The sequence below is a fragment of the Mauremys reevesii genome, linkage group 2, assembly GCF_016161935.1.
Source record: "Mauremys reevesii isolate NIE-2019 linkage group 2, ASM1616193v1, whole genome shotgun sequence".
Lineage (NCBI taxonomy): Eukaryota > Metazoa > Chordata > Testudines > Geoemydidae > Mauremys > Mauremys reevesii.
The window spans coordinates 185,793,509-185,814,080 of NC_052624.1; the positions used below are offsets into that span (position 1 = coordinate 185,793,509).

A 20,572-nucleotide genomic window follows, 5' to 3' on the forward strand; every position below is an offset into this window, starting at 1 on the left:
TAAAGGGTAAGGGGACCACAACAGCTCCTCAGTTGCTTCACTGATACAGAATTCAGGTGTTTTTAAGACTCTAACAATGGGGATGGTGGGTGTGTCATGGAATGTTTATGGACAACATCTTGAAGAAACAAAATTACTGTAAAGTAAATAACTATTTCTTCTCTGAGTGCTTGTCCATATAAATTCCACTGATGGTGACTCTCAAGCTGTGATGTGGTCTTACGGAGCTGAGCGCAAAGAGTCTAACTAAATACTGACTTTACTGTCAAAATGACCATCAGGCCATGATGCTTCTACATGGAATAAAGCTTAATGAAGGTATGTATTGAACTCCACATAGCTGCCCTATGATGGGCACAAACCTCTGATATTCTATGATTCTAAGCTACCAAGGCTGCCTGAGCCCTCATGGAGCAGGCTGTGACTCTTCCTGGAGGGTCTAAGCTTGGCTAATTCTTAACATAGTCTGATACAGTTAGCAATCCATTTAAAAAGACTTTGGGTAGAAATGTGTTGATGCTTCATCTTTTCTCCATAAACTACTAATAATCTAGGGTATACTCTGAATGGTCCATTCCTGTCTAGAGAGAATGATAGCAGCCTATGCATGTCTAAACCTTGTGGCTTAGCTTCCCCTTTATTACAGTGTGGCTGGAAAAGAAACAGAGAGGTGAATCACCTGATTAAGTTAGAAATCAGCAGCTATTCTGAGCAGGAACTTGGGATGAGTTCTCAACATTACCCTCTCTTTGTAGGATATACTATAAGATGACCCAGCCACAAAGATCTGAACTTCCCAGCCTTCTAGAAGATCTAATTGTAACCAAAAACACTGTTTTAATGGACCAGTGAAAAAGAGGGCTACTGGCTCAAAGGGGATCCATCAATGCAATCAAAAAATATTTAGATCCCAAGAAGGTGTAGGTTGTCTGATGGGGGTGATGTATCCTGATAAGCAATCCAGCTACTGGGGAATGAGAGAAAACAGAGACCCTGAATTGGAAAGAGGTAAGCTAAAATGGCTACTAAGTGGACTTGTGGCCATTCCAGATGATAATAGGCAAACCACAGCATGTCTGGGCTCTGCAACTGAGATATAAATTAGCCCAGACTGTAACCTTTTTCCACTTGGTAGCACTGGTGGAGTGCTTTCTGATATTTATTTGGATGTATGATTAGCAACTTCTCTGTAACAATAACAACCATCCAGCATCCATGGTGTATGACACAGGAAAGTCAGATGTACATAATTTAGCGTTTCTTCTGCAATATCTAGTCCAGCTGGAGAAGCAGCTGGACTAGTAGGTGAATTTAGAGGTTCTTCAGGTCCAAAAAAACAGAACTTCCTTGGCCAGTCTAGACCCAGCATTATCATCTTTGCTGAAACCTGTCTGAACTTTCTGATTACTCTTGTGATTATAGGAATTTAAAGAAAAGTGTACATGAGACCAGGTGACAAGGGGATCAGGAACACATCTTCTAGAGACCCTTGATTCTAACTCCCTCTGGAATCACAGACTCATAGGACTGGACGGGACCTCGAGAGGTCATGTAGTCCAGTATCCTGCACTCATGGAACAGAAGTTTAACCATTTCTTCTTTGACATTTCAAAGACACCTATGGACAGTTGTCCCCAACTGGTAAATATTTCTTCAATGAGGGCATCCTTCACTGATCGTTTGTGATTGCCTGCAAATTGTCTCCTGAGATGATCAGCCAAAACATGCTGTAGGTATTGTAACTGGACAGCAACTAGATTTATGTTGTGACTGATACATCAGCTCCACAGCTACATAGTTTCCAGAGAAAGGGGAACAGATCTCACTCCTTCATACTGATGTAAACATGGCTATGGTATTGTCTGTCAAGATCTGAATTGATGATCTCCTGAGAATTGTTCTCAACTTGAGAATGTTTAAGTGTAATAGTTGGGCCTCTAGATGAAACCAGAGGCCTTGAGTCTATAAATGGTCCTCATGAGCTCCCTAACTCATGCTGTTACGAGAGTCATGGATGGTAACAGTAGAGAAAGGCACTCCCGTGCAAACGTTTTCTAGATCCTTCCACCAATATAAAGATGGACAGACGTCTAGGAGTACCTATACATTCTTCTCTAGATGGTGTCTGGTTTACTGATATACTTACTTCAACCACCAATGCACGCAATGAAGGCATGTATGGGAAGAAAAGCTAAAGGAAAAAGGAGTTCAGGAAATCTGGCAGTTTCTCAAAGAAACATGTTAAAGGTACAACAGCCATCTTTAATGAAATATAGAAAGAATATAATGGTAATATAGCTACACCAGGAGCAATTCAATTACCTGAAAATCAAAAGGGAATCCTACAAAAAGTGGAAATATGGAAAAATTGTAAGGAAGGAATAGAATAGCCCAAGCATGTAAGGACAACATTAGAAAGGCTAAGACAAACAGTTACACCTACCCATGGACATAAAAGGCAATAAGAAGAGGTTCTATAAATACATTAGGAGCAAGAGAAAGACTAAAAGTGTAGATCCTATATTTAGTGAGGAAGGAGAACTAATAATGGGCAACATCAAAAAGGCCAAGTATTTAATGCCTGTTTTGCTATAGTCTTCACTTATGGTTAATGGTGACCAGATAATCAACACAATTTATCGTAACAATAAGCACAAAGAATCATAAGTCTGAATAGGGAAAGAACAAGTTAAAGAATATTTAAGTAAGTTTCATGTATTCAAGTGGGCAGGCCCTGATGAAATTCATCCCAAGATACTTAAGAAACTAGCTGATGCAATCTCAGAACCATAAGCAATTATCTTCAAGAACTCTGAGGATGGATGAGGTCCCAGCAGACAGATGGGCAAACATAGTACCTATCTTGAAAAAGGGGAACAAAGGGAACCCAGGGAATGAAAGACCAGTAAGCAAACTGTGATTTCTGGAAAAAATTATTAAACAATTAATTTGTAAGCACCTGGAGAATAAGAAGGTTATAAGGAATAGCCGGCATGGATTTCTCAAGAACTAACCATGCCAAACCAACCTAATTTCCTTCTTTGACAGGATTACTGGCCTAGTTGGTAAGGAGAAACAGCAGACATAATACATCTTGATTTTAGTAAATTTTTGACAGTCCCCCCCAATGATATTTTCATAAACAAACCAGGGAACTGTCATTTAGGTGAAATTACTGTCAGGTAGATGCACAACTGGTTGAAAGACTATACTTAGGATAGCAACCCATGGTTTGTGTCAAACCAGGAGGGTTTATCTAGTGGAGCCCCGCAGGGGTCAGTCCTGGGTCCAATAATATTCAATATTGCCATTAATGATTAGGATAACAGAATGGAGAGTATGGTTATAAAATTTGTAAATACCAAGCTGTGAGGGATTGGAAGCACTTTGCAGGACGGGTTTAGAATTCAAAATGACCTTGACAAATTGGAGAATTGGTCTGAAATCAACCGATAACATTCAATGAAGACAAGTGTAAAGTATTTCTCTTAGGAAGGAAAAATCAAATGCACAGCTATAAAATGGGGAATAACTGGCGAGGGATGAGTAGCACTGCTGTAAAGATTCTGGGGATTATAGAGGATCACAAATTGAATAGGGGTCAACAGTGTGATGCAATTGTAAAAAAGACTAATATCATTCTGGGAGTATTAACAGGAGTGTTGTATGTAAGACACAGGAAGTAACTGTCCCAGTCTACTCAGCATGGGTGAGGCCTCAGCGGGAGTACTGCATGCAATTCTGGGCACCATGCTTTAGGAAAGATGTGGACAAACTGGAAGAACCCAGAGGAGACCATCAAAAATGATAAAAGCATTAGAAAACCTGACCTATGAGGAAAGGTTTAAAAAAACTGAGCATGTTTAGTCTTGAGAAAAGAAGACTGATGGGGGACCTGATACCCATCTTCAAATATATTAAGGGCTGCTATAAAGAGGACAGTGTTCAATTGTTCTCCATGTCCAGTAAAGGTAAAACAAGAAATTACTGGTTCAATCTGAAGCAAGAGAGATTTAGGTTAGATAATAGGAAAATCTTTTTAACTATAAGGATAGTTAAGCTCTGAAATAGACTTCCTTCTTAAAATGGGGATAAATACTACTTATTTCTTTCACAGGTATGTTGTCAGAACTACAGCTGGTAAATTTTAAATTTTTCTACTGGAAATTGCTATTTTGTCGAAACCAAAACTTCTTGTGGCAATTGTGTGAATTTAAAAAAAAAATCATTCCAGAAAAAAATGTATTGATAAGATTACAACATTCCACTTCAACATTTTTTAAATGAAACATTTTGACTTTCTTTCAAAATTTTGTATAGTATACGAATTTTAAATGTTGAAACAGAAGCAAAACATTTTGATTCAGTGAAAACAATTTTTTTTCCAGAAATTCATTTAGCAGGAAGTTTTTTATTCTGATTCAGAACAAAACCAATTTTCAAATCATGGAGTTGCCCACAAAGTAGAAATGCCAGTTCCCGCACAGCTCTAATCTAATGTTAGCACAGTATAAGACATTCTATACAGTAAGTGCTAAGTAGCAGTAACTGTTCTAAGTAAGCTGTTCACAGCCTTCCTAAATCTTCATTTAGAAGTCAATTCTAAAAATTATATAAACCATTAGAATCACATATTACTGTTACATATTGAATAGAATGCAATTACATCAGTAAACTGGTAATGATTTAGTAAAAAACATGCAACTGTACTTATTTCCATTTTACTTGCAATATATACAGATAAAAGGTCATAAAATATATACCTTATACATACTGTCATATTCTACCAAACAGTTATTCATATCTTTAATCCAAATACACAAAATAGTCTCAGTCTGCCTTTGCTTCAATACCTGGGTTAAGTATTTGAGTACTAGATAAAGAGATGTAAGTATAATAAATCAACACATTCAGTCAAGGGAGCATATTTTAGAAGTGTCATGCACTGTAGTTTATAATATGGATTCCTGATCTCCTCAGATTTGTTATGGTCCATAAATGTCTCACAGCTCACAAAATGATGCTTATACACTGTATTATCAATGGTCCATCTGCTACCATAGACCTTTATAACCATTCTAAATCAAAACACCAAGCACACAAACAAAAAATTCCCTGTATCCACAAAGCTCCAACATAACCAATAAGATTAAAGTATCTAAACATACCAGTTTTCTCTGAAGTTCTGAGAAATACCATGTCAGATGGGATTCGTTGATTCTGGGGAAAAAGCATATTTATATTTGTAAGAAAAAAAAATCATTCCAATCAAATGTCCGGTAAGATCAGCAACTAAGGGTCACACTTGGATTGAAATGCAATTAAAATAGGATTTATCAAAGTACTTTAATTCAGCATTTGCAATTCAGAAATCAATATTTTAGAAAAATTATAGAATAAACAAACAGTTAAGCCTTTCAGATCCTTCCTATAAGTGGATCTCTTAAATGCCTGAAGAATTTTAATAAGGAGTATCTTCTTAACTGCCATTTTCAGTCGGAAAAAATACAATTATGTAATGTTGAAGGACCAACTAAAATCTTCAAAAGAAAACAATTTTAGTGGGTCAAATCCTCACCTATTACTTTTTTTGTATGGGGAGAGGATAGTAGATCCCATGGTTCAAGTTGAAGTATCTGTCTTGGTACTTGTATGGACCACATCACTAGAGTATGCCTCTTGACTATTTCTGGATTTGTTTTCACAACTTAGGCTACGTCTATACCACCCGCCCGGGATGGCGGGTAGCGTTCGACTTCTCGGAGTTCGATATATTGCGTCTCATCTAGACGCGATATATCGAACTCCGAACGTGCTCCCGTTGACTCCGGAACTCCACCACCGCGAACGGCGGTGGCGGAGTCAACGCGGGAGCCGGGGACTTCGATCCCGCGGCGTCTGGATGGGTGAGTAGTTCGAACTAAGGTAGTTCGAGTTCAGCTACGCTATTCGCGTAGCTGAACTTGCGTACCTTAGTTCGACCCCCCCCCCAGTGTAGACCAGGCCTTAGGGAGGTAGGGCAGGACTATTATCCCATTTTAGAGATGAGGGGACTTCTATCCCTGCTCCCCTTTCCCCCCCCCAAAAAAAAAAGAAGAAAGAAAGAGAAAGAGGAGATGTATTTCCTCTCCAGTATGAAAAGCTACACCTATCTCCTGCATACAGAAAGGCTGTCCCGAACATTCGTGGGTTTCAAAAAAATAAACTGTCCTTTACTCAGCTGTCAAAATCTCCCATTCCCCCACCATTTTAAAAAAAAACAACAACACACCACACATCTTCCACAACAGAGTTCTGCAGTATGTCAGTACATAAATCTGCAGCACACTGGCATTCGTTTGATCTCTTTCTCTCCAAATTCTCAAACAAATACTGTAAGGGATACTGGACTGGACTGCAACGGAATGATGAGTTAAGGACTTCTGGGAGTAGCAGGAAGAGAGAAAGAACACAGTATTGCATAATTTTGAGTTCCCTACTGCACAATTTAGGTCTGAAGTGACAACATACATAGTCCTCATTCCTAAAGCAGCACAAATAAAATATTTTCTTTCTGTTCAAAGGCCACCTTTAGCTACTATGGGGATTTCTATGCCTCAGGCTCATTGACTTTCAGGTCAGAAGGGCTCCATCATGATCATCTAGTCTGAACTCCCACACATTGCAGGGTACAGAACCTCACCTACCCACTCCTGTAATAGACTCCTAGCCTCTGGCTGAGTTGCTGAAGTCTTCAAATCATAGTTTGAGGTTTAATCAAATGCTGATTATATATGTTTCAATTCATATGCCACTGGCAAACTACACAGTACATTTCTTAGTACATTTTGTATATTTCCATACACTTCCTCGGGAAAAAAAAAACAAAAACCACACACTCAGGGTAGGTCTACAGTACCCGCCAGATTGGCGGGCGGGGATCCATTTATCATGTCTAGATAAATCGACCCCCAAGCGCTCTCCCGTTGACTCCTGTACTCCACCGCCACGAGAGGTGCAGGCAGAGTCGACAGGGGAGTGGTAAGTTGTCCTAAGTAGCTGACGTTCCGTAACTTAGATCAATCCCCCATCCAGTGTAGACCAGACCTCAGTCTTAAAGAGTAATTCTCACATAGCTTTCCCCTGGGAAAGCTGAAAGCTGGGGAGAAAGAACACAAGTGACATGCTAATTACATTTCTTGACGCAATTCTGGAAGATGCATACATGCCACGGTGATGGGCCTGAATAGAATTTTGCCATTTTTAAACTTCTGAGTAAATTTAGGACTCATATAAGGTGATGGACTAAATGTACTGTCTTGAGCACGCATAGCGCATGAAGACACTTAGCGAGTTTTTCCACACAGCTTTCACAGATGATTCATTGACTATACGGCCAGAAGAGCCCACTGTGATCATCTAGTCTGACCTGTATAACACAAGCCATAGACTTCCCTGAATTAATTTCTGTTTGAACTAGAGCATTTATTTTAGGGAAAATATCCAAACATGATTTAATAAATGCCAGTAATGGTGAATCCACCACAATCCTTGATAAGTTTGTTCCAGTGTGGACTGATTTAAATCAAAGCAAATTAAATCATTGACTTTAATCATGATTTAACTCAGCAAGCTGGAAATTTTGATTTAAATAATTGAAGTAATTAAATTTAATTAAATTTGTACTTTTGTACATTTTAGTTATTTTTTTAAGAAAAGACTGAGTTTCATTGTTGTAACAACTACAATATGTTGATTTTCAGCTAAATATTGCCTTTACACTAAATGTGGTGCTTTTTACTAATCAGGATACATTACATCTATACACAATTAAGCAATTATATACCTTAACTTACACTTATTCAGATTTTTAATTTTTACATTTTTATTATGTCAGAAAATGGTGAATGATGCATTTCTTATTTACTAAATGATTACTTTTTTACTTGTGATTTGTGTCAAGCTCTATTTGGATGGAAATTCAAATCAATTAAAAATGCATAAGAACAGCATTTTAATTTCTTCTATTAAATAAAACTATTTTAAATGTGCTGGAGACATAAAAACAATATAAAAACTTTTTTTGCATTTAAAACTAACTGATTTATTAAATTTAGGAAGTACTATCTAAAGTTAGTAAACTGACCTGAATGTTTCTGGTCCCCGTGTTTCAAGATTTTAGAACTAGTAGATCTCATCCTCAAACCTATTTTTTATTCATGCACTGGAAGAGAGAAAACAAGCTTTCCTGCTTTTTTTCCAAATCCCAACTGGTCTCTTAACTTTGAATGAACTAGTCATTAAACTGAACTAGCTGAATGAACTGAAATAAGGAAAGTACTCTTTGCACTTGCAAAAGAGGCTACGGCACTTAAACTCTAGTTGTAGCTGCTTAGCCAGTGGCGTCCACCAGTTGAGTGGTTTGACTTTCTCTAAAAACTGGCAGCAAATATCAATTGCTAAATATTTTTGGTATTCAATTTAAATTACTTTAATATTACAATAAATGTAGGCCTTAGTGTAGGTTGTCAATTTGAAATTTAATTTTAAACAGGTTTATTTATTTAAAAAGTAAACTAGTATTTAATTTAAATAAAAACATTGATTTAAATCAAAAATTTCTATTTAAATAAAAAAATACACTTTTAATTTTTTTTTTAAATCAACTATTTTTTTTAATCAAACCTGGAGATGTTCCAATGGTTAATTACCCTAACTATTAAACATCTGCATCTCATTTCCAGTTGGAATTTGGCTAGCTCCAACTTTCATCTCTGTAATTCAAATTTCAATCATGATCATTTGCAAAATTAATGAAGTATCAAAAACTGTTCTGGCTCTATTTTGTGGATAAACTTCCAACTGTGCCAAATTGCATAGTGGGTTTGTGATGTGTACAAATAGTAGCGAACTCAGGACCAATTTCATTTTCAGATTTTTCCCTAATCCAGTATTTGAACTTAGGCTGCTAAAAGATGGAAGGCTAGTTCACCAACATAGTGTACAGTCTTCAGATTGTAAGCTCTTCTGGGCACTGCTTGTCTCTCTGTATGCATTTGTACAGTGTCCATCACAACTGTGCCCTGATCTTGTTTGGGGCTTTCAGGAGTTATCATAATACAAATATTATTAACTCTAACAAGGCATAACATTATCATTTGAATACAAGTTTTACAGGAAATTCAATACATTTACAACATGACATTTCTGAAACCTTCTATTCCAAGCATCACTATAAGGGCATGTCTAGACAGCAAAGAAAAAAACCTGCAGCTGGGCCATGCCAGTTGACTTGGGCTCACGGGGATCAGGCTGAGGGGCTGTTTCATTGCTATGTAGACTTCCAGGCTCAGGCTGGAGACTAAACTCTAGGACCCTCTTACCCAAAAGAGAGCTAGAACCTGGGCTCCGACCCAACCCCGGAAGTCTACACAGCAATGAAACAGCCCTGCAGCCTGAGCCCCCTGAGCCGGCTGGCATGGGCCGGCGGCAGTTTATTCTTTGTTGTGTTGTGTCTGTTTACTGATGACTACCTCTAAACGTCTTTCACCAAGCCTTAAACAGTAATCAAGAAAGACTACAAGTTCATTTTCATAGGCAAGACACAGACCCCCATCTCCATACTCAGGGATAAAACATTTATGACCCAAAAGATTTACCACCCATAATAGTTCCAAGTCAAATAGGATTATTTATGTATTTAAAAAATTCTCAGGCATCTATTCCCTTAGTCACCGTGCATCACAAAACCTTAGAAGCAACCAAATTTGACAAAAATGGTCACACTTTTAACTACTCCTACTTGCTAGCAATAAAACAGATTAAGCCGTCCAACAGTCAGAAAGATAGCTAACTAAACAGCATCTGCAGGATCCTAGGTTTGTACTTTGAGTGCCAAGGACTCTCCTTTGATACTGTGTCATACTACCCAAAAATTCAATTCACAGAGCAAAAGAAACTACTTTTTCATCTCATTCTGCATTACAAGTGAGACATTAATCGTCATATCAAGAATGGGCAAATTTTGAACTTCTGAAATGGCCTCCCTGTAGCAGTATTCAATTACAATACTCTTATTTGAAAAGCACAGTCAACATACATATGCAGGGCTGGCTCCAGGCACCAGCTTAGCAAGCAGGTGCTTGGGGCGGCCACAACGGAGAGGGGCAGCATGTCCAGCTATTTGGCGGCAATTCAGCAGAGGGTCCCTCACTCCCAGTCGGAGCAAAGGACCTCCCACTGAATTGCGATCACGGCTTTTTTTTGGGGGGGGGCTGCTTGAGGCGGCAAAACCCCTGGAGCCGACCCTGTACATATGTCAACTGCCAGATTTTGTAGTATTATATGAGATTCTTTTTGGTTTGAGTTTTGAAGACTGACAAGAAGGGTTTTAAAATCTCCAAGAAACCTTTGGAAAAAACTTACAGCCTGTCTGCCCCCACATATTCCCGAAAAAAAAAAATTGGTAAGGGAGAAATGATTCTGCTTGAAGGGAAGCTCAATAGGTAAGGGAAGCTAGAGCCTGTTGGGGAAGGTAGGCTATGGGAACAGCAGCAGTGATGTTTGCCACTATTTTGGGCACCCATAAAAGTACAGTGAGAATAGTCTGAAAATTGCCTAAGTTTGGAGACACTGATAATTGATATTCGTATGTTTTAGAAGTAACCTAAAATCCCCATCAATAGCAAAAACCTCTGATATATAAAAAAACCTCTACATTTTCATGAATCAAAATACAACAAAACTAGCAGTCCCCATACACCCTGTTTCCTGGGAAATTCATCAACTGAAAATGTTTTAATTTACTAGCCTACTTGAACAGCAGTGGTCTGGTTCTTTGGGAAGAGGCTACTCATCTGTCTTTACAACTGGTGGTAAAGTTTTGCAATGGTGGCTATGTACTAGAGAAGGAGAGGAATCTGAAGAAATACATTACAATAATGAAACAAATGATGGCGTTTATGACCTATTATTAATTTGCAAGAACTAGGACCAACTCAACTAGGAACAGCCTATGTTCAAACTGGAAAGACACTGGTAAAAATTAATTTTACTAATGTACTGTATCTATACCAGTTGCACTCATAGCACGTGAAAAACGAAAAGACATAAGACAACTCCAAATTTAAATAAATCTTCCCTTAAATGACAACAATTAAATAGCTATCTTGTCTCCCTATTGATTAGCAATACATTTTTACAACTTCTCTGCCAACTCGGACATAAATCCACTGAACACATCTCAGGTTACTGGCCTCATGCCTAAAAACTTCCAGTTTCTTGTTAAGAAGCTAAAAACTTAACCAACAGACAATACCTTGGCAAACAAACAAACAAAAAAACCCTGATCCATCATCTTTAGAATTAAACAGAAATCCCAAATACCACCATATGCTCAGCTATATCCTTCCTACAAATGGCTATCAGCTTTTATGAAGAAAAAGTCTCATTATAAAAAGTCTGCCTGGTACCTGCTAGCCTGAGGATTAAGCCTACTAGCTCTGGTGAAGTATAAAACCAGTCATGTACTTGACAATGACACGTAGAAGATTTCCCAGGTGAATGGGCTAAGTTGGGCTGGCCAGAGAGTCACTGACTTCCTTCTTTGCAGAAAAGGGAGGAATAAAGGAATAATTCAGCAAAAGCACTATTACTCCTTAACAGGAGAAGAGGGAAAGAGGAGGCAGAAGGGAACAGAGTGGCATAGGTACCATTTCTTCTTTAAGAGAAGAGGGATAAGGTTGTAGCAGAGAAGCTACAGAAATATTTTGAAAAATGTTCTCCATTTCCCCCATACACACATCAAAATACGTTATTTTCAGTGAACAATTCAAATTCTGAAGTTTTGAACAGCTTTAGCTTTATGGTATTCAAGACAGAGTTGAGGCTAATGGGAAGAAGATGCATCTCCTCCTTTTTTCCTGCTCTTATGGAGAAGTGAGGCAGTAAGATTTAAGGAGAAGACTTGAGCTCTTTGCTCTTCATCTCAGCAACCCAACAAAAAGAAGCTGTTCCACTCCCCACCACTGATTTCAACAACAATGGAAAGACACATTCACTGTTTCTGATAAGATGATCAGCAATGAAATAGATATTGTTGCCATCATGATTGCTACTAGGCTTCAGAACTAACATTACATTGAGACAAGTGGAGCAGTTTGCACCCCATCCACTTTTCCAAGTTGTTACAAACTCAGGAATAGATCACCATAGCATCCAAATCACATCTGGAATGTTTTCTCCAAATCAAGATTAGAAACCTCATTTCTTTAAAAAAAAATCAAATTGGAACACAATTCTTTGGCAAATTTTGTGACAATTCCATTGCTACCAACTGTTGAACATACAGGGACCAATTAATAGCTAACAGAGATGTCAGAGGGCCATACACTAGTTAAAGGGAGAGGTTAAAGAGAAGCAGATAAATTCCCTATACATAGTATACATCATTGTACAGTTCAAAAATTTAAGAACAAATATTGGTGAAAAAAAATCACTGATTACAAAAGAAATCTAACCACGTCATCACCAGTGCTGATACTGGATGGCACAGATACCCTTGAAAAGACCCAGCTAAGATTACTGTTTTATGAAGCCTTAATACTTTAGATGTTTTCACCCCTCATGGAATGCTAAACTATATTATACTGTCAAGTATCAGAGGGGTAGCCGTGTTAGTCTGGTTCTGTAGAAGCAGCAAAGAATCCTGTGGCACCTTATAGACTAACAGACGTTTTGCAGCATGAGCTTTCGTGGGTGAATACGATCACGGCTCCCACTGGCTGTTGGAAGCAGCGCAGGCTGAGAGACTTACCGGCCGCCAGTTCCAGCAGCTCCCATTGGCCTGCAGCGGCGAACCGCGGCCAGTGGGAGCCGCGATCGGCCAGACCTGCGGACGGGGCAGGTAAACAAACCAGCCCGGCCTCCAGGGGCTTTCCCTACACAAGCGGCGACCCCAGTTTGAGAAACACTGCTCTATAGTCAAATCTATATCTGGTACAGAAGCCTGACCTGCTAGTAGCAGCCCTGTGGCCTACCATGTACAAGCTGCACACAACATAGCGTCAGAAGTAAACTAGTGCCAGAGGAGATATACTCTTCAATGCCCTAGAGAACTTCAGTTTTGACAAACCACCAGAATAGACTGGAAGCACTAGTTAGAAATATTTTGCATCACAGTCAAACTCCACATGGAAACAGAGATACTTCAGGTATTCTCTTTAATTTATGCTATGGGGAAGCAGGCAGAGCATATCTTTAAAAGTTTTACCTTTACTGAAGACAGTCATATTGATCACTGGGAAAGAGTTCTGGCTATGTTTGACGCATACTTTACACCTCAGAAAAATGGGGTTTACATAAGAGCATGTTTTCACCAGAGAATTCAAGAACCAGGGGAAAATGTTTAATGTTTTATAAAAGCTCTGTATGTATTAACCAAAAACTATTTTGGGACTGCAAAACATGAAAACAACAGAGACAGGCTGGTTCTTCAGTTAATAGATAAGTTATATTAGGGCCAGCTGGCTCAAGTACTGAAAGGACATTAAGGAAGCAACAAGAAACTACTTTGCAGTATGTGGACAATTAAGCGAGTCAAATGGACTCACGATTAAAGGCAACTCAAACTCATATCAAACAAAGTGAGAGGACAAATGCTAAATCTCATCCATGAAGGACATCAAGGACTAACTAAATACTCTGAACAGTGCAACCAGTGAGTGTGGTGGCCAGGCATCAATAGGACAAAGAATAAAATATCTGCAGGAGAACACTGCAGAACAAACAGAACACCACAAAACAAAAAACCTTAAAAACACCACCTCTACCAGGCAGACCTTGAAGAGACGAGATACAGATTGAGGCAAATTCAGAGGACATCATTACCTGGTCAGAGTGGACTACTTTTCCAGGTATATCGGAATAATGTACTTGTAAGAGGTAACATGACAGTATTATTGAGAAACTTAAGTGCACTTTTACTTATTTTGGTACTCCAGAACAACAAGTAATGGACAAGGGACCACAATTCACTTCAGCAGAATTTAAGTCATTCCAAACAAAATACGATTTTGATCATATAAACTAGCAGCCCATGTTCCACAAGCAAATGAAGAGGCTAAGAGAGCTGGATACATAGTCAAGAAAATCCTACAGCAGGAAGATCTATTCCCAGCTCTCTCTAGTCACAAATCAGCACTGATAAAAACTACTAGATACGGTCCAGCACATCTCCTGATAGGAAGACAATTCAGATTCTGTTCCACAGTCAGAACTGTACTTCTATCTCCATCTAGCCAAATCAGATAAAAAGGCAAAAAAGAGCTTACAGATACTTTTATAATAGACATCAGAGAACTGCTAGGTCTACAACCTGTTGACCATGTTTTCATCAAACTGGATGGAGAAAAAGATGGACAACTCCAGCTGTTGTAAAGAAAAATAATTCAGCACCCAGATCATATGTGATCAAGGCTGACAGTGGAGAGTTCAACAGAAACCTTCAACATCTAAAGTTTGTTCCTCAGAAAATCAACAGCGCAAACTCTACAGAGGGTGGATGCAAAACAAGATGATGGTGACTCATGGATTCCAAACTAACCACAGCCAGTCATTGCAACTAATGGACAGCCAGATGACCAAGTTGTTACACGTTCAGGTTATGTAATTAGAAAACAAGTACAATTCAGAGACACTTACCAGATTGATATGTACTGAACTTCAAAGATCACATGACAGTATACATTTTGTAAATGGCAGAAATATAGAACTAAAAAGAGTAGATGTAATGGAATGCTAAATTGTATCATGTGGTTCAGGCATTAGGTGGTTCTCTCTGTAACATACCTCATTTAAGCTAACCACAGCCATACCTGGCAGTTCACTTATGGAAGACATCTCTGGTGTATTTCTTTGAGAAGGAAACTCTGCAAGCCAGTCTATATCTGGTTCAGGAGCCTGACCTGCTAGCAGCAGCCCTGCAGACTACCATGTAAAAGGCATACATGACAGACAGGAAAGAACAAGCAGCATATCCTGATTAGGGTAGAATACTTTCATTTCTTTCAGAACAGTGTTTCCCAAGCTTTTAACAGCTGAGCTCTCACTTCAGGAAACTTAAATGAGTCACACTTTCTGAAATGTTGCCATGTGGTGTTATCTACCCATCTTATTTTACAAATGATTCACACTCCAAGTTTTCTCCATAACCACAAAAGCAACAGATTTCATTATTTAATTTGAGATGAGAACCAAAACTCACAAAAATCATCAACAAGTCTGTCTATGTCTCCTCCCACCCCTAACTCGGATGGGCACTATCCTACATTTTGAGAAATGACACTTTAAAGGATGGGATAGTGAAGTTAATCAAACTCAATTAATACCAAGACCCCTCACACTCACATCCTTTAAAAGCCCCTGAAAACTTGCCTACAATGACCAAACACCAGCCTTTGCTATATACACCTCTACCCCGATATAACGCGGTCCTCGAGAGACAAAAAAATCTCACCGCGTTATAGGTGAGACCGCATTATATCAAACTTGCTTCCCCCCCACCCCGTTCCTTGTTCCCTGACTGCCCCCTCCAGAGACCCCCATCTCTAATCACCGTCAGGACCGCACCCAACCCCGCTGTCCCGACTGCTCTGACCCCTATCCACCACCCCCTGGCACTCACTGGCAGCAGCGGGAAGTGGAGCAGCCCAGCCCCAGCCCGCTCCACTCCGCCACCTCCCAGCCGCGGTGCTCCGATTTCCTTGACCTGGCCCCAGCCATGTCGCTGGGGGGCGGCTGGGGAAACATCCTGCACTCACCGGCAGCAGGAAGTGGAGCGCCACGGCTCGGATCTGGCGGAGTGGAGCTGGCTGTGGCTGAGCTGCTCCGCTCCGCTTCCTGCCACCAGTGAGTGTGGGGAGGTTGGGGAAAGGACGCCCCTCGTACTCACCTGCGGCGGGAAGCGGAGCGACGCAGCCCCAGACCACTCCACTCTGCCACCTCCCAGCAATGGCGCTCTGCTTCCCGCCACAGGTGAGGACGGGGAGGTTGGGGAAAAGATGGCCCTGTACTCACCTGCGGCAGGAAGCAGAGCGCTGCGGCTGGGAGCTGGCGGGTGGAGCAGGCTGGGGCCGGGCTGCTCTGCTTCCGCGGCTGCCAGTGAGTGCGGGGGGTGGGGTGGGGGGGATCCCTTAACCCAAGCCCCCTCCCCCAAGTGACACAGGTGGGGCCAGGGTGAGGGAAGCGGAGCAAGTTGCTCCCGGCCCCCCACTAACCCCCCGGGCTACTCTGGGACTGCGGGGCCCCCAAAAGTGCCCTCCCACAGCTCCTGCCCCCCAGACCCTGTGGGGGAAGCCCCTTACTGCCCCTGAGACCCTCTGCTCCTTATCAAACCCCTCAGCCCCGGCCTGGCCCGGCACCCTTAACATGTTGCTCAGAGCAGCGTGTCAGAGCTTTACCGCCTTGTATGCGAACCCGCGCTATATCGGATCACGTTATATCGGGGTTGCAGTGTACATACCACCTGCTCATTTTGAACTGTACTATCGGGTTGACAGACCCCTTGGGTTGTGGCTTCTGTTCAGTTTGACGCATTCACTTTATTGTAAAGCATTATGCACACCTAAGGGCATTATTAAGATTAAATAATAAAGTATGTCTTGACATAAACAAATTAGTTAAGATTCTTCCACCACAGAGAGGGGAACACATATCCTCAGAAAAAAATACTCTCAAACAGCCTTTTTCTTTTATAAACCAGGAGTATTTTCTCCTACTAAAAAGGTCATTTCCACACTCCTCAAGCCCCACCGCCTCCTGTTATAATATTAATTATATTAGCAACTTTTCAGTTAACGAAACATTAACAGAAATATTACTTAGGACCTGAACTGTTTTCACCATAAAGCAGTCAGTAGATTTGCTTTGAAATTAATCAGGCCTGTAAAACCAAAGGCTGTTCGAAGCTTAAATCTAGGAAAGTTTTTCACTTAAGTTGTTAGTGTTTGTGGGGCAGACACTAGTTAACATATGGATCTTCCTCTCAAATGACTCATTAATTTCACTGCAGAAATGCTCTTGATGCGTCTTCCAGTCAAATATAACATTAACTTGTTTTTTTGCCATCAGAGCAAGCAATTGAACACTTCACTCCTGACTGGTTCTTTGGCTTAAGAGTCATACTTTGAAACTGAGAACCGCTTACTTCAACAAAATACAGGTAAAACATATAATTTCAAGTAGTCTTAAGGCCAATGTAAAAATAACCAGGATTTAGGTGTAATAAATAGAAACCCAGAGTGCATCAACTGGTATTATTTTTTATACCTAATCTCTGAAATAAAATAAATTCAACAACCTCATGCATTGCACAATAAGACAACCTGACTCCTAAGAATTCTTTTTTCAGTACTTGCATCCATGGTTAGGTCAAACAAAGAAAGAGAATTATAGTTGCAGCATAATTTGAAGTGATTACGCCACCTGACTTATGACTGAGGTATTTTGGTTAAATCTTTATTCCACCACAACCAAAATCTACCCACCATTTTCCTAAATCACCAGAAATGGAAACACTGGCCACCCAAATTAAAATCTGATGATATAAAGGTGCTGAGCTCCTCTAAGGTAAAGTCAGTGGAAGATGAGGAAGCTCTGCATCTCATAGGATTGAGCCCTAAAGCAAGGAAATTAAATTAGTTCCAACCCTCCTGAGTTCTTAGAACATTATGGTAGGACATAATCCATAGACTGTACCGGCCTGTTAGTAATGGCAGATTACTTACCAAGTAACTATGTTTTAGAGTAGATTGTCGTTAGAGTCCCACTCCTGGAGCACATGTATGCTCTTAGGATGAAGGTGGAAACTGCTGAAAAGCAGTAGATATTAGAGCCTTGTGTATGCTTCCTTTCAGAAGCAAAAGTTCCAACCTGAGATGATATAAACAGCACAAATTCTAATACAATTTTATTTTTTCTCAGTTCAATTAAAAATGCATATAAAAGATTCTGAAGCAAGAAAGGAGGGTGAGGAATGTGAATTTAGTACAGTAGACCCTCAGAGTTACGAACACCAGAGTTACAAATTGACCGGTCAACCACACACCTCGTTTGGAACCAGAAATATGCAATCAGGCAGCAGCACAATACAGTACAGTACCATGTTAAAGGTAAACTATTAAAAAGGAGAAAGTTTGGGGATTGTTGTTGTTTTTTTTTAATTTGACAAGGTAAGGAAACTTTCTGTGATAGTTTCATTTAAATTAAGATGGTTAAAAGCAGCATTTTCCTTCTGCACAGTAATGTTTCAAAGCTGTATTAAGTCAATATTCAGTTGTAAACTTTTGAAAGAACCACCACAAAATTTTGTTCAGAGTTATGAACAACCTCCATTCCTGAGGTGTTCGTAACTCTTAGGTTCCACTGTAAGACATCTTGTGATATGGTGTTGGTAAGCTCCTTACACTTTCCTTGGAGTACTGTCAGTATAAATTTCTACACAAAACTGAGTTCAGTGACATACCATACTTCTAATATACAATAAAGTCCTACAAAATGTAATAGGAATTAAATCAATCTATACATATCACCCTAAAAGCCTTAGTTTAATAAGGAATTATATATTTTCCATAGGTTTTGTGACTGTCACAGAAGAGATTTAAATTTGCTATTAAATTCTGTAGAACTTGATCATTATCCATGTCTAGTCCTTTAAGTCATGAAGATAACCTTGAGAACAGAATTTAAATAGAGCAGAACTGTCTCCCTAAGTGCTAGCTTAAACACAAAACTTGCACCAATTGAACTAAAATGTATTACTTAAATCTAAGCAAAACCCTATGTTTACTACTGGCTTTCAGAGATTTAGAACAATCATTAGGAACTACAGAAGTGTCTGAGTGCTGACCACTTTCAACAATCTGGCCATAGCATTTAGATGTCTATATCTGTCTGACCTCTTCTGAAAATCTAGTGCCCCTGAGGCTACTTCATTAATTTAAATTTAATTTACTTTATGGTCATATTTAAATTAAAAACCTTAATTTTTAATGAAGCTGCCACAGACTTTTCTGTCTGCTGCACCAGAGTGTTGAAGAATCCAGGAACCTTGCTGCAGAGTTTCAAACCAGTTTATTGTGAGGTGCATGGAACCTTGATCTGAATTTTCAGAAATTTGTCCTTTGGTATGTAGAATATGCAGTTACAGCCTGAGTTCAGGAAACACCATCTGAATTCATAATCTGAGTCAAAGCAAACATGGACTTCTTATGATTGATTTTTAGCTTCTTGGGCGGGGGGGGGGGGGGAAGAGACGAGACGGGGGACACTTTTTACACAACATCTGAAAGGCTGTCTAAATACTTCTGAAGAATGAGCTCTGAGAAAGCCATTTGTCCAGACAGAGGTACATGTGGCTGCCTTGACATTTTAAGTGTGCTACTACCATTGCCAAAAATTTAGCTAACAGACTTGGATATGTTGAAAGACACAAAAAAGTACTTTGTACTGACAATGGTCATCGCCTACACAGAACCTCGTGTATTTTCAATTCCAATAGACTTGTCCAACAAAAATGTGCAAATAAGTACATTCTAAACAGAGGTGAAACCTAATCTTGTAGACTTAGGGAAAGAATTATTTTTGATTGGGCATGGGGAAGAAACAGGAAGGAAACTGAATCCCTTCTCTACTATTAGTAAGGGGCTTCCTCTATACAGTTAGAGGAAGGAACTCACTTCCACCTTTAGCATGTTCTCACGAATGAGATCCTTAAAAAATGGGAGGGGGAAGTATGGAGCAGGCTGGAGTGAAATTGAATAGGGTACCTGGGTGTGTGGCTAAAGTGGGGCTGGCTGCCTGGAAAAGTGCTGCTGGCTGAGGGCTGAGCTGAACTGTGCAGAGAGAAGCCAGCTAAGCAAGAAGCAGAAGCCTGGAGAAGGAAGCTTAGAAGAGAAGCCTTCTCAGCTGCTTAGGGAGTAAAGGGGGCTTGCTGAAGGGGAGTGCTGAGGGAGGGGGGCAAGCTGAGCCTAGGGAAGGAGGCTGCTGGGGGAATAGGCTGAGCCAGGGCAGCACAGCATGAAAGCCCAGGCCCAGGGCTCAGCAGGGTAGGGGGAGGCAGAGGGGCAGGGGCAACCAGCAGCAGGGGGAAGCAGGCCCCTTGCAGGTGCCCCCAGTGATGGCTGTGAGCAGGGTGCCTGATGCAGCAGGCTGCGTACTGGGGACTGAGGATGGGGAGGACATAGAAGAGGGAGGGGGCGCTGGGAGTGGGAGAGGGGGGAGGGGAGGGGGGGGTCACCGGGGATAGGGGGGGGGGAGGGGGGGGGGGAGGAGGAGGCCCAGGGACCAGCCTGAGGGAGGGCGGGGGAGGGACAGCAGGGGGCGCAGGAGGGGACACCGCCCAGGCGCGACCAGCCTGCCGCAGGAGTACCAGACGCACAGGACCAGGACCACGGGAACACCCCTGGGACACTGTCGGGACCTGCAGACAGAGAAGAGGAGAAGAAGAAAGAGGTGGAAAATGGAAGAAGAAAAGAGAAGCCTGAAAGAAAGAAGAAGAGGAGCACCGCAGAGCAGACAGAGCAGCAAGAGGGGCTGC

The 20,572-nt window shown here is 40.6% G+C and overlaps 1 protein-coding gene across 6 annotated transcripts in view; it reads right to left on the reverse strand.

Annotated features, from left to right (window-relative positions):
• ATP9B (ATPase phospholipid transporting 9B (putative)) overlaps positions 1–20,572 on the reverse strand; it is a 301,811-nt gene that overhangs the window by 202,792 nt on the left and 78,447 nt on the right. For all 6 annotated transcript variants that reach the window (XM_039523932.1, XM_039523933.1, XM_039523931.1 and 3 more), the window contains one exon: positions 5,169–5,220. In XM_039523932.1, coding sequence (XP_039379866.1) covers positions 5,169–5,220 — 52 coding nt within the window. The remainder of the gene's footprint in view (positions 1–5,168; positions 5,221–20,572) is intronic.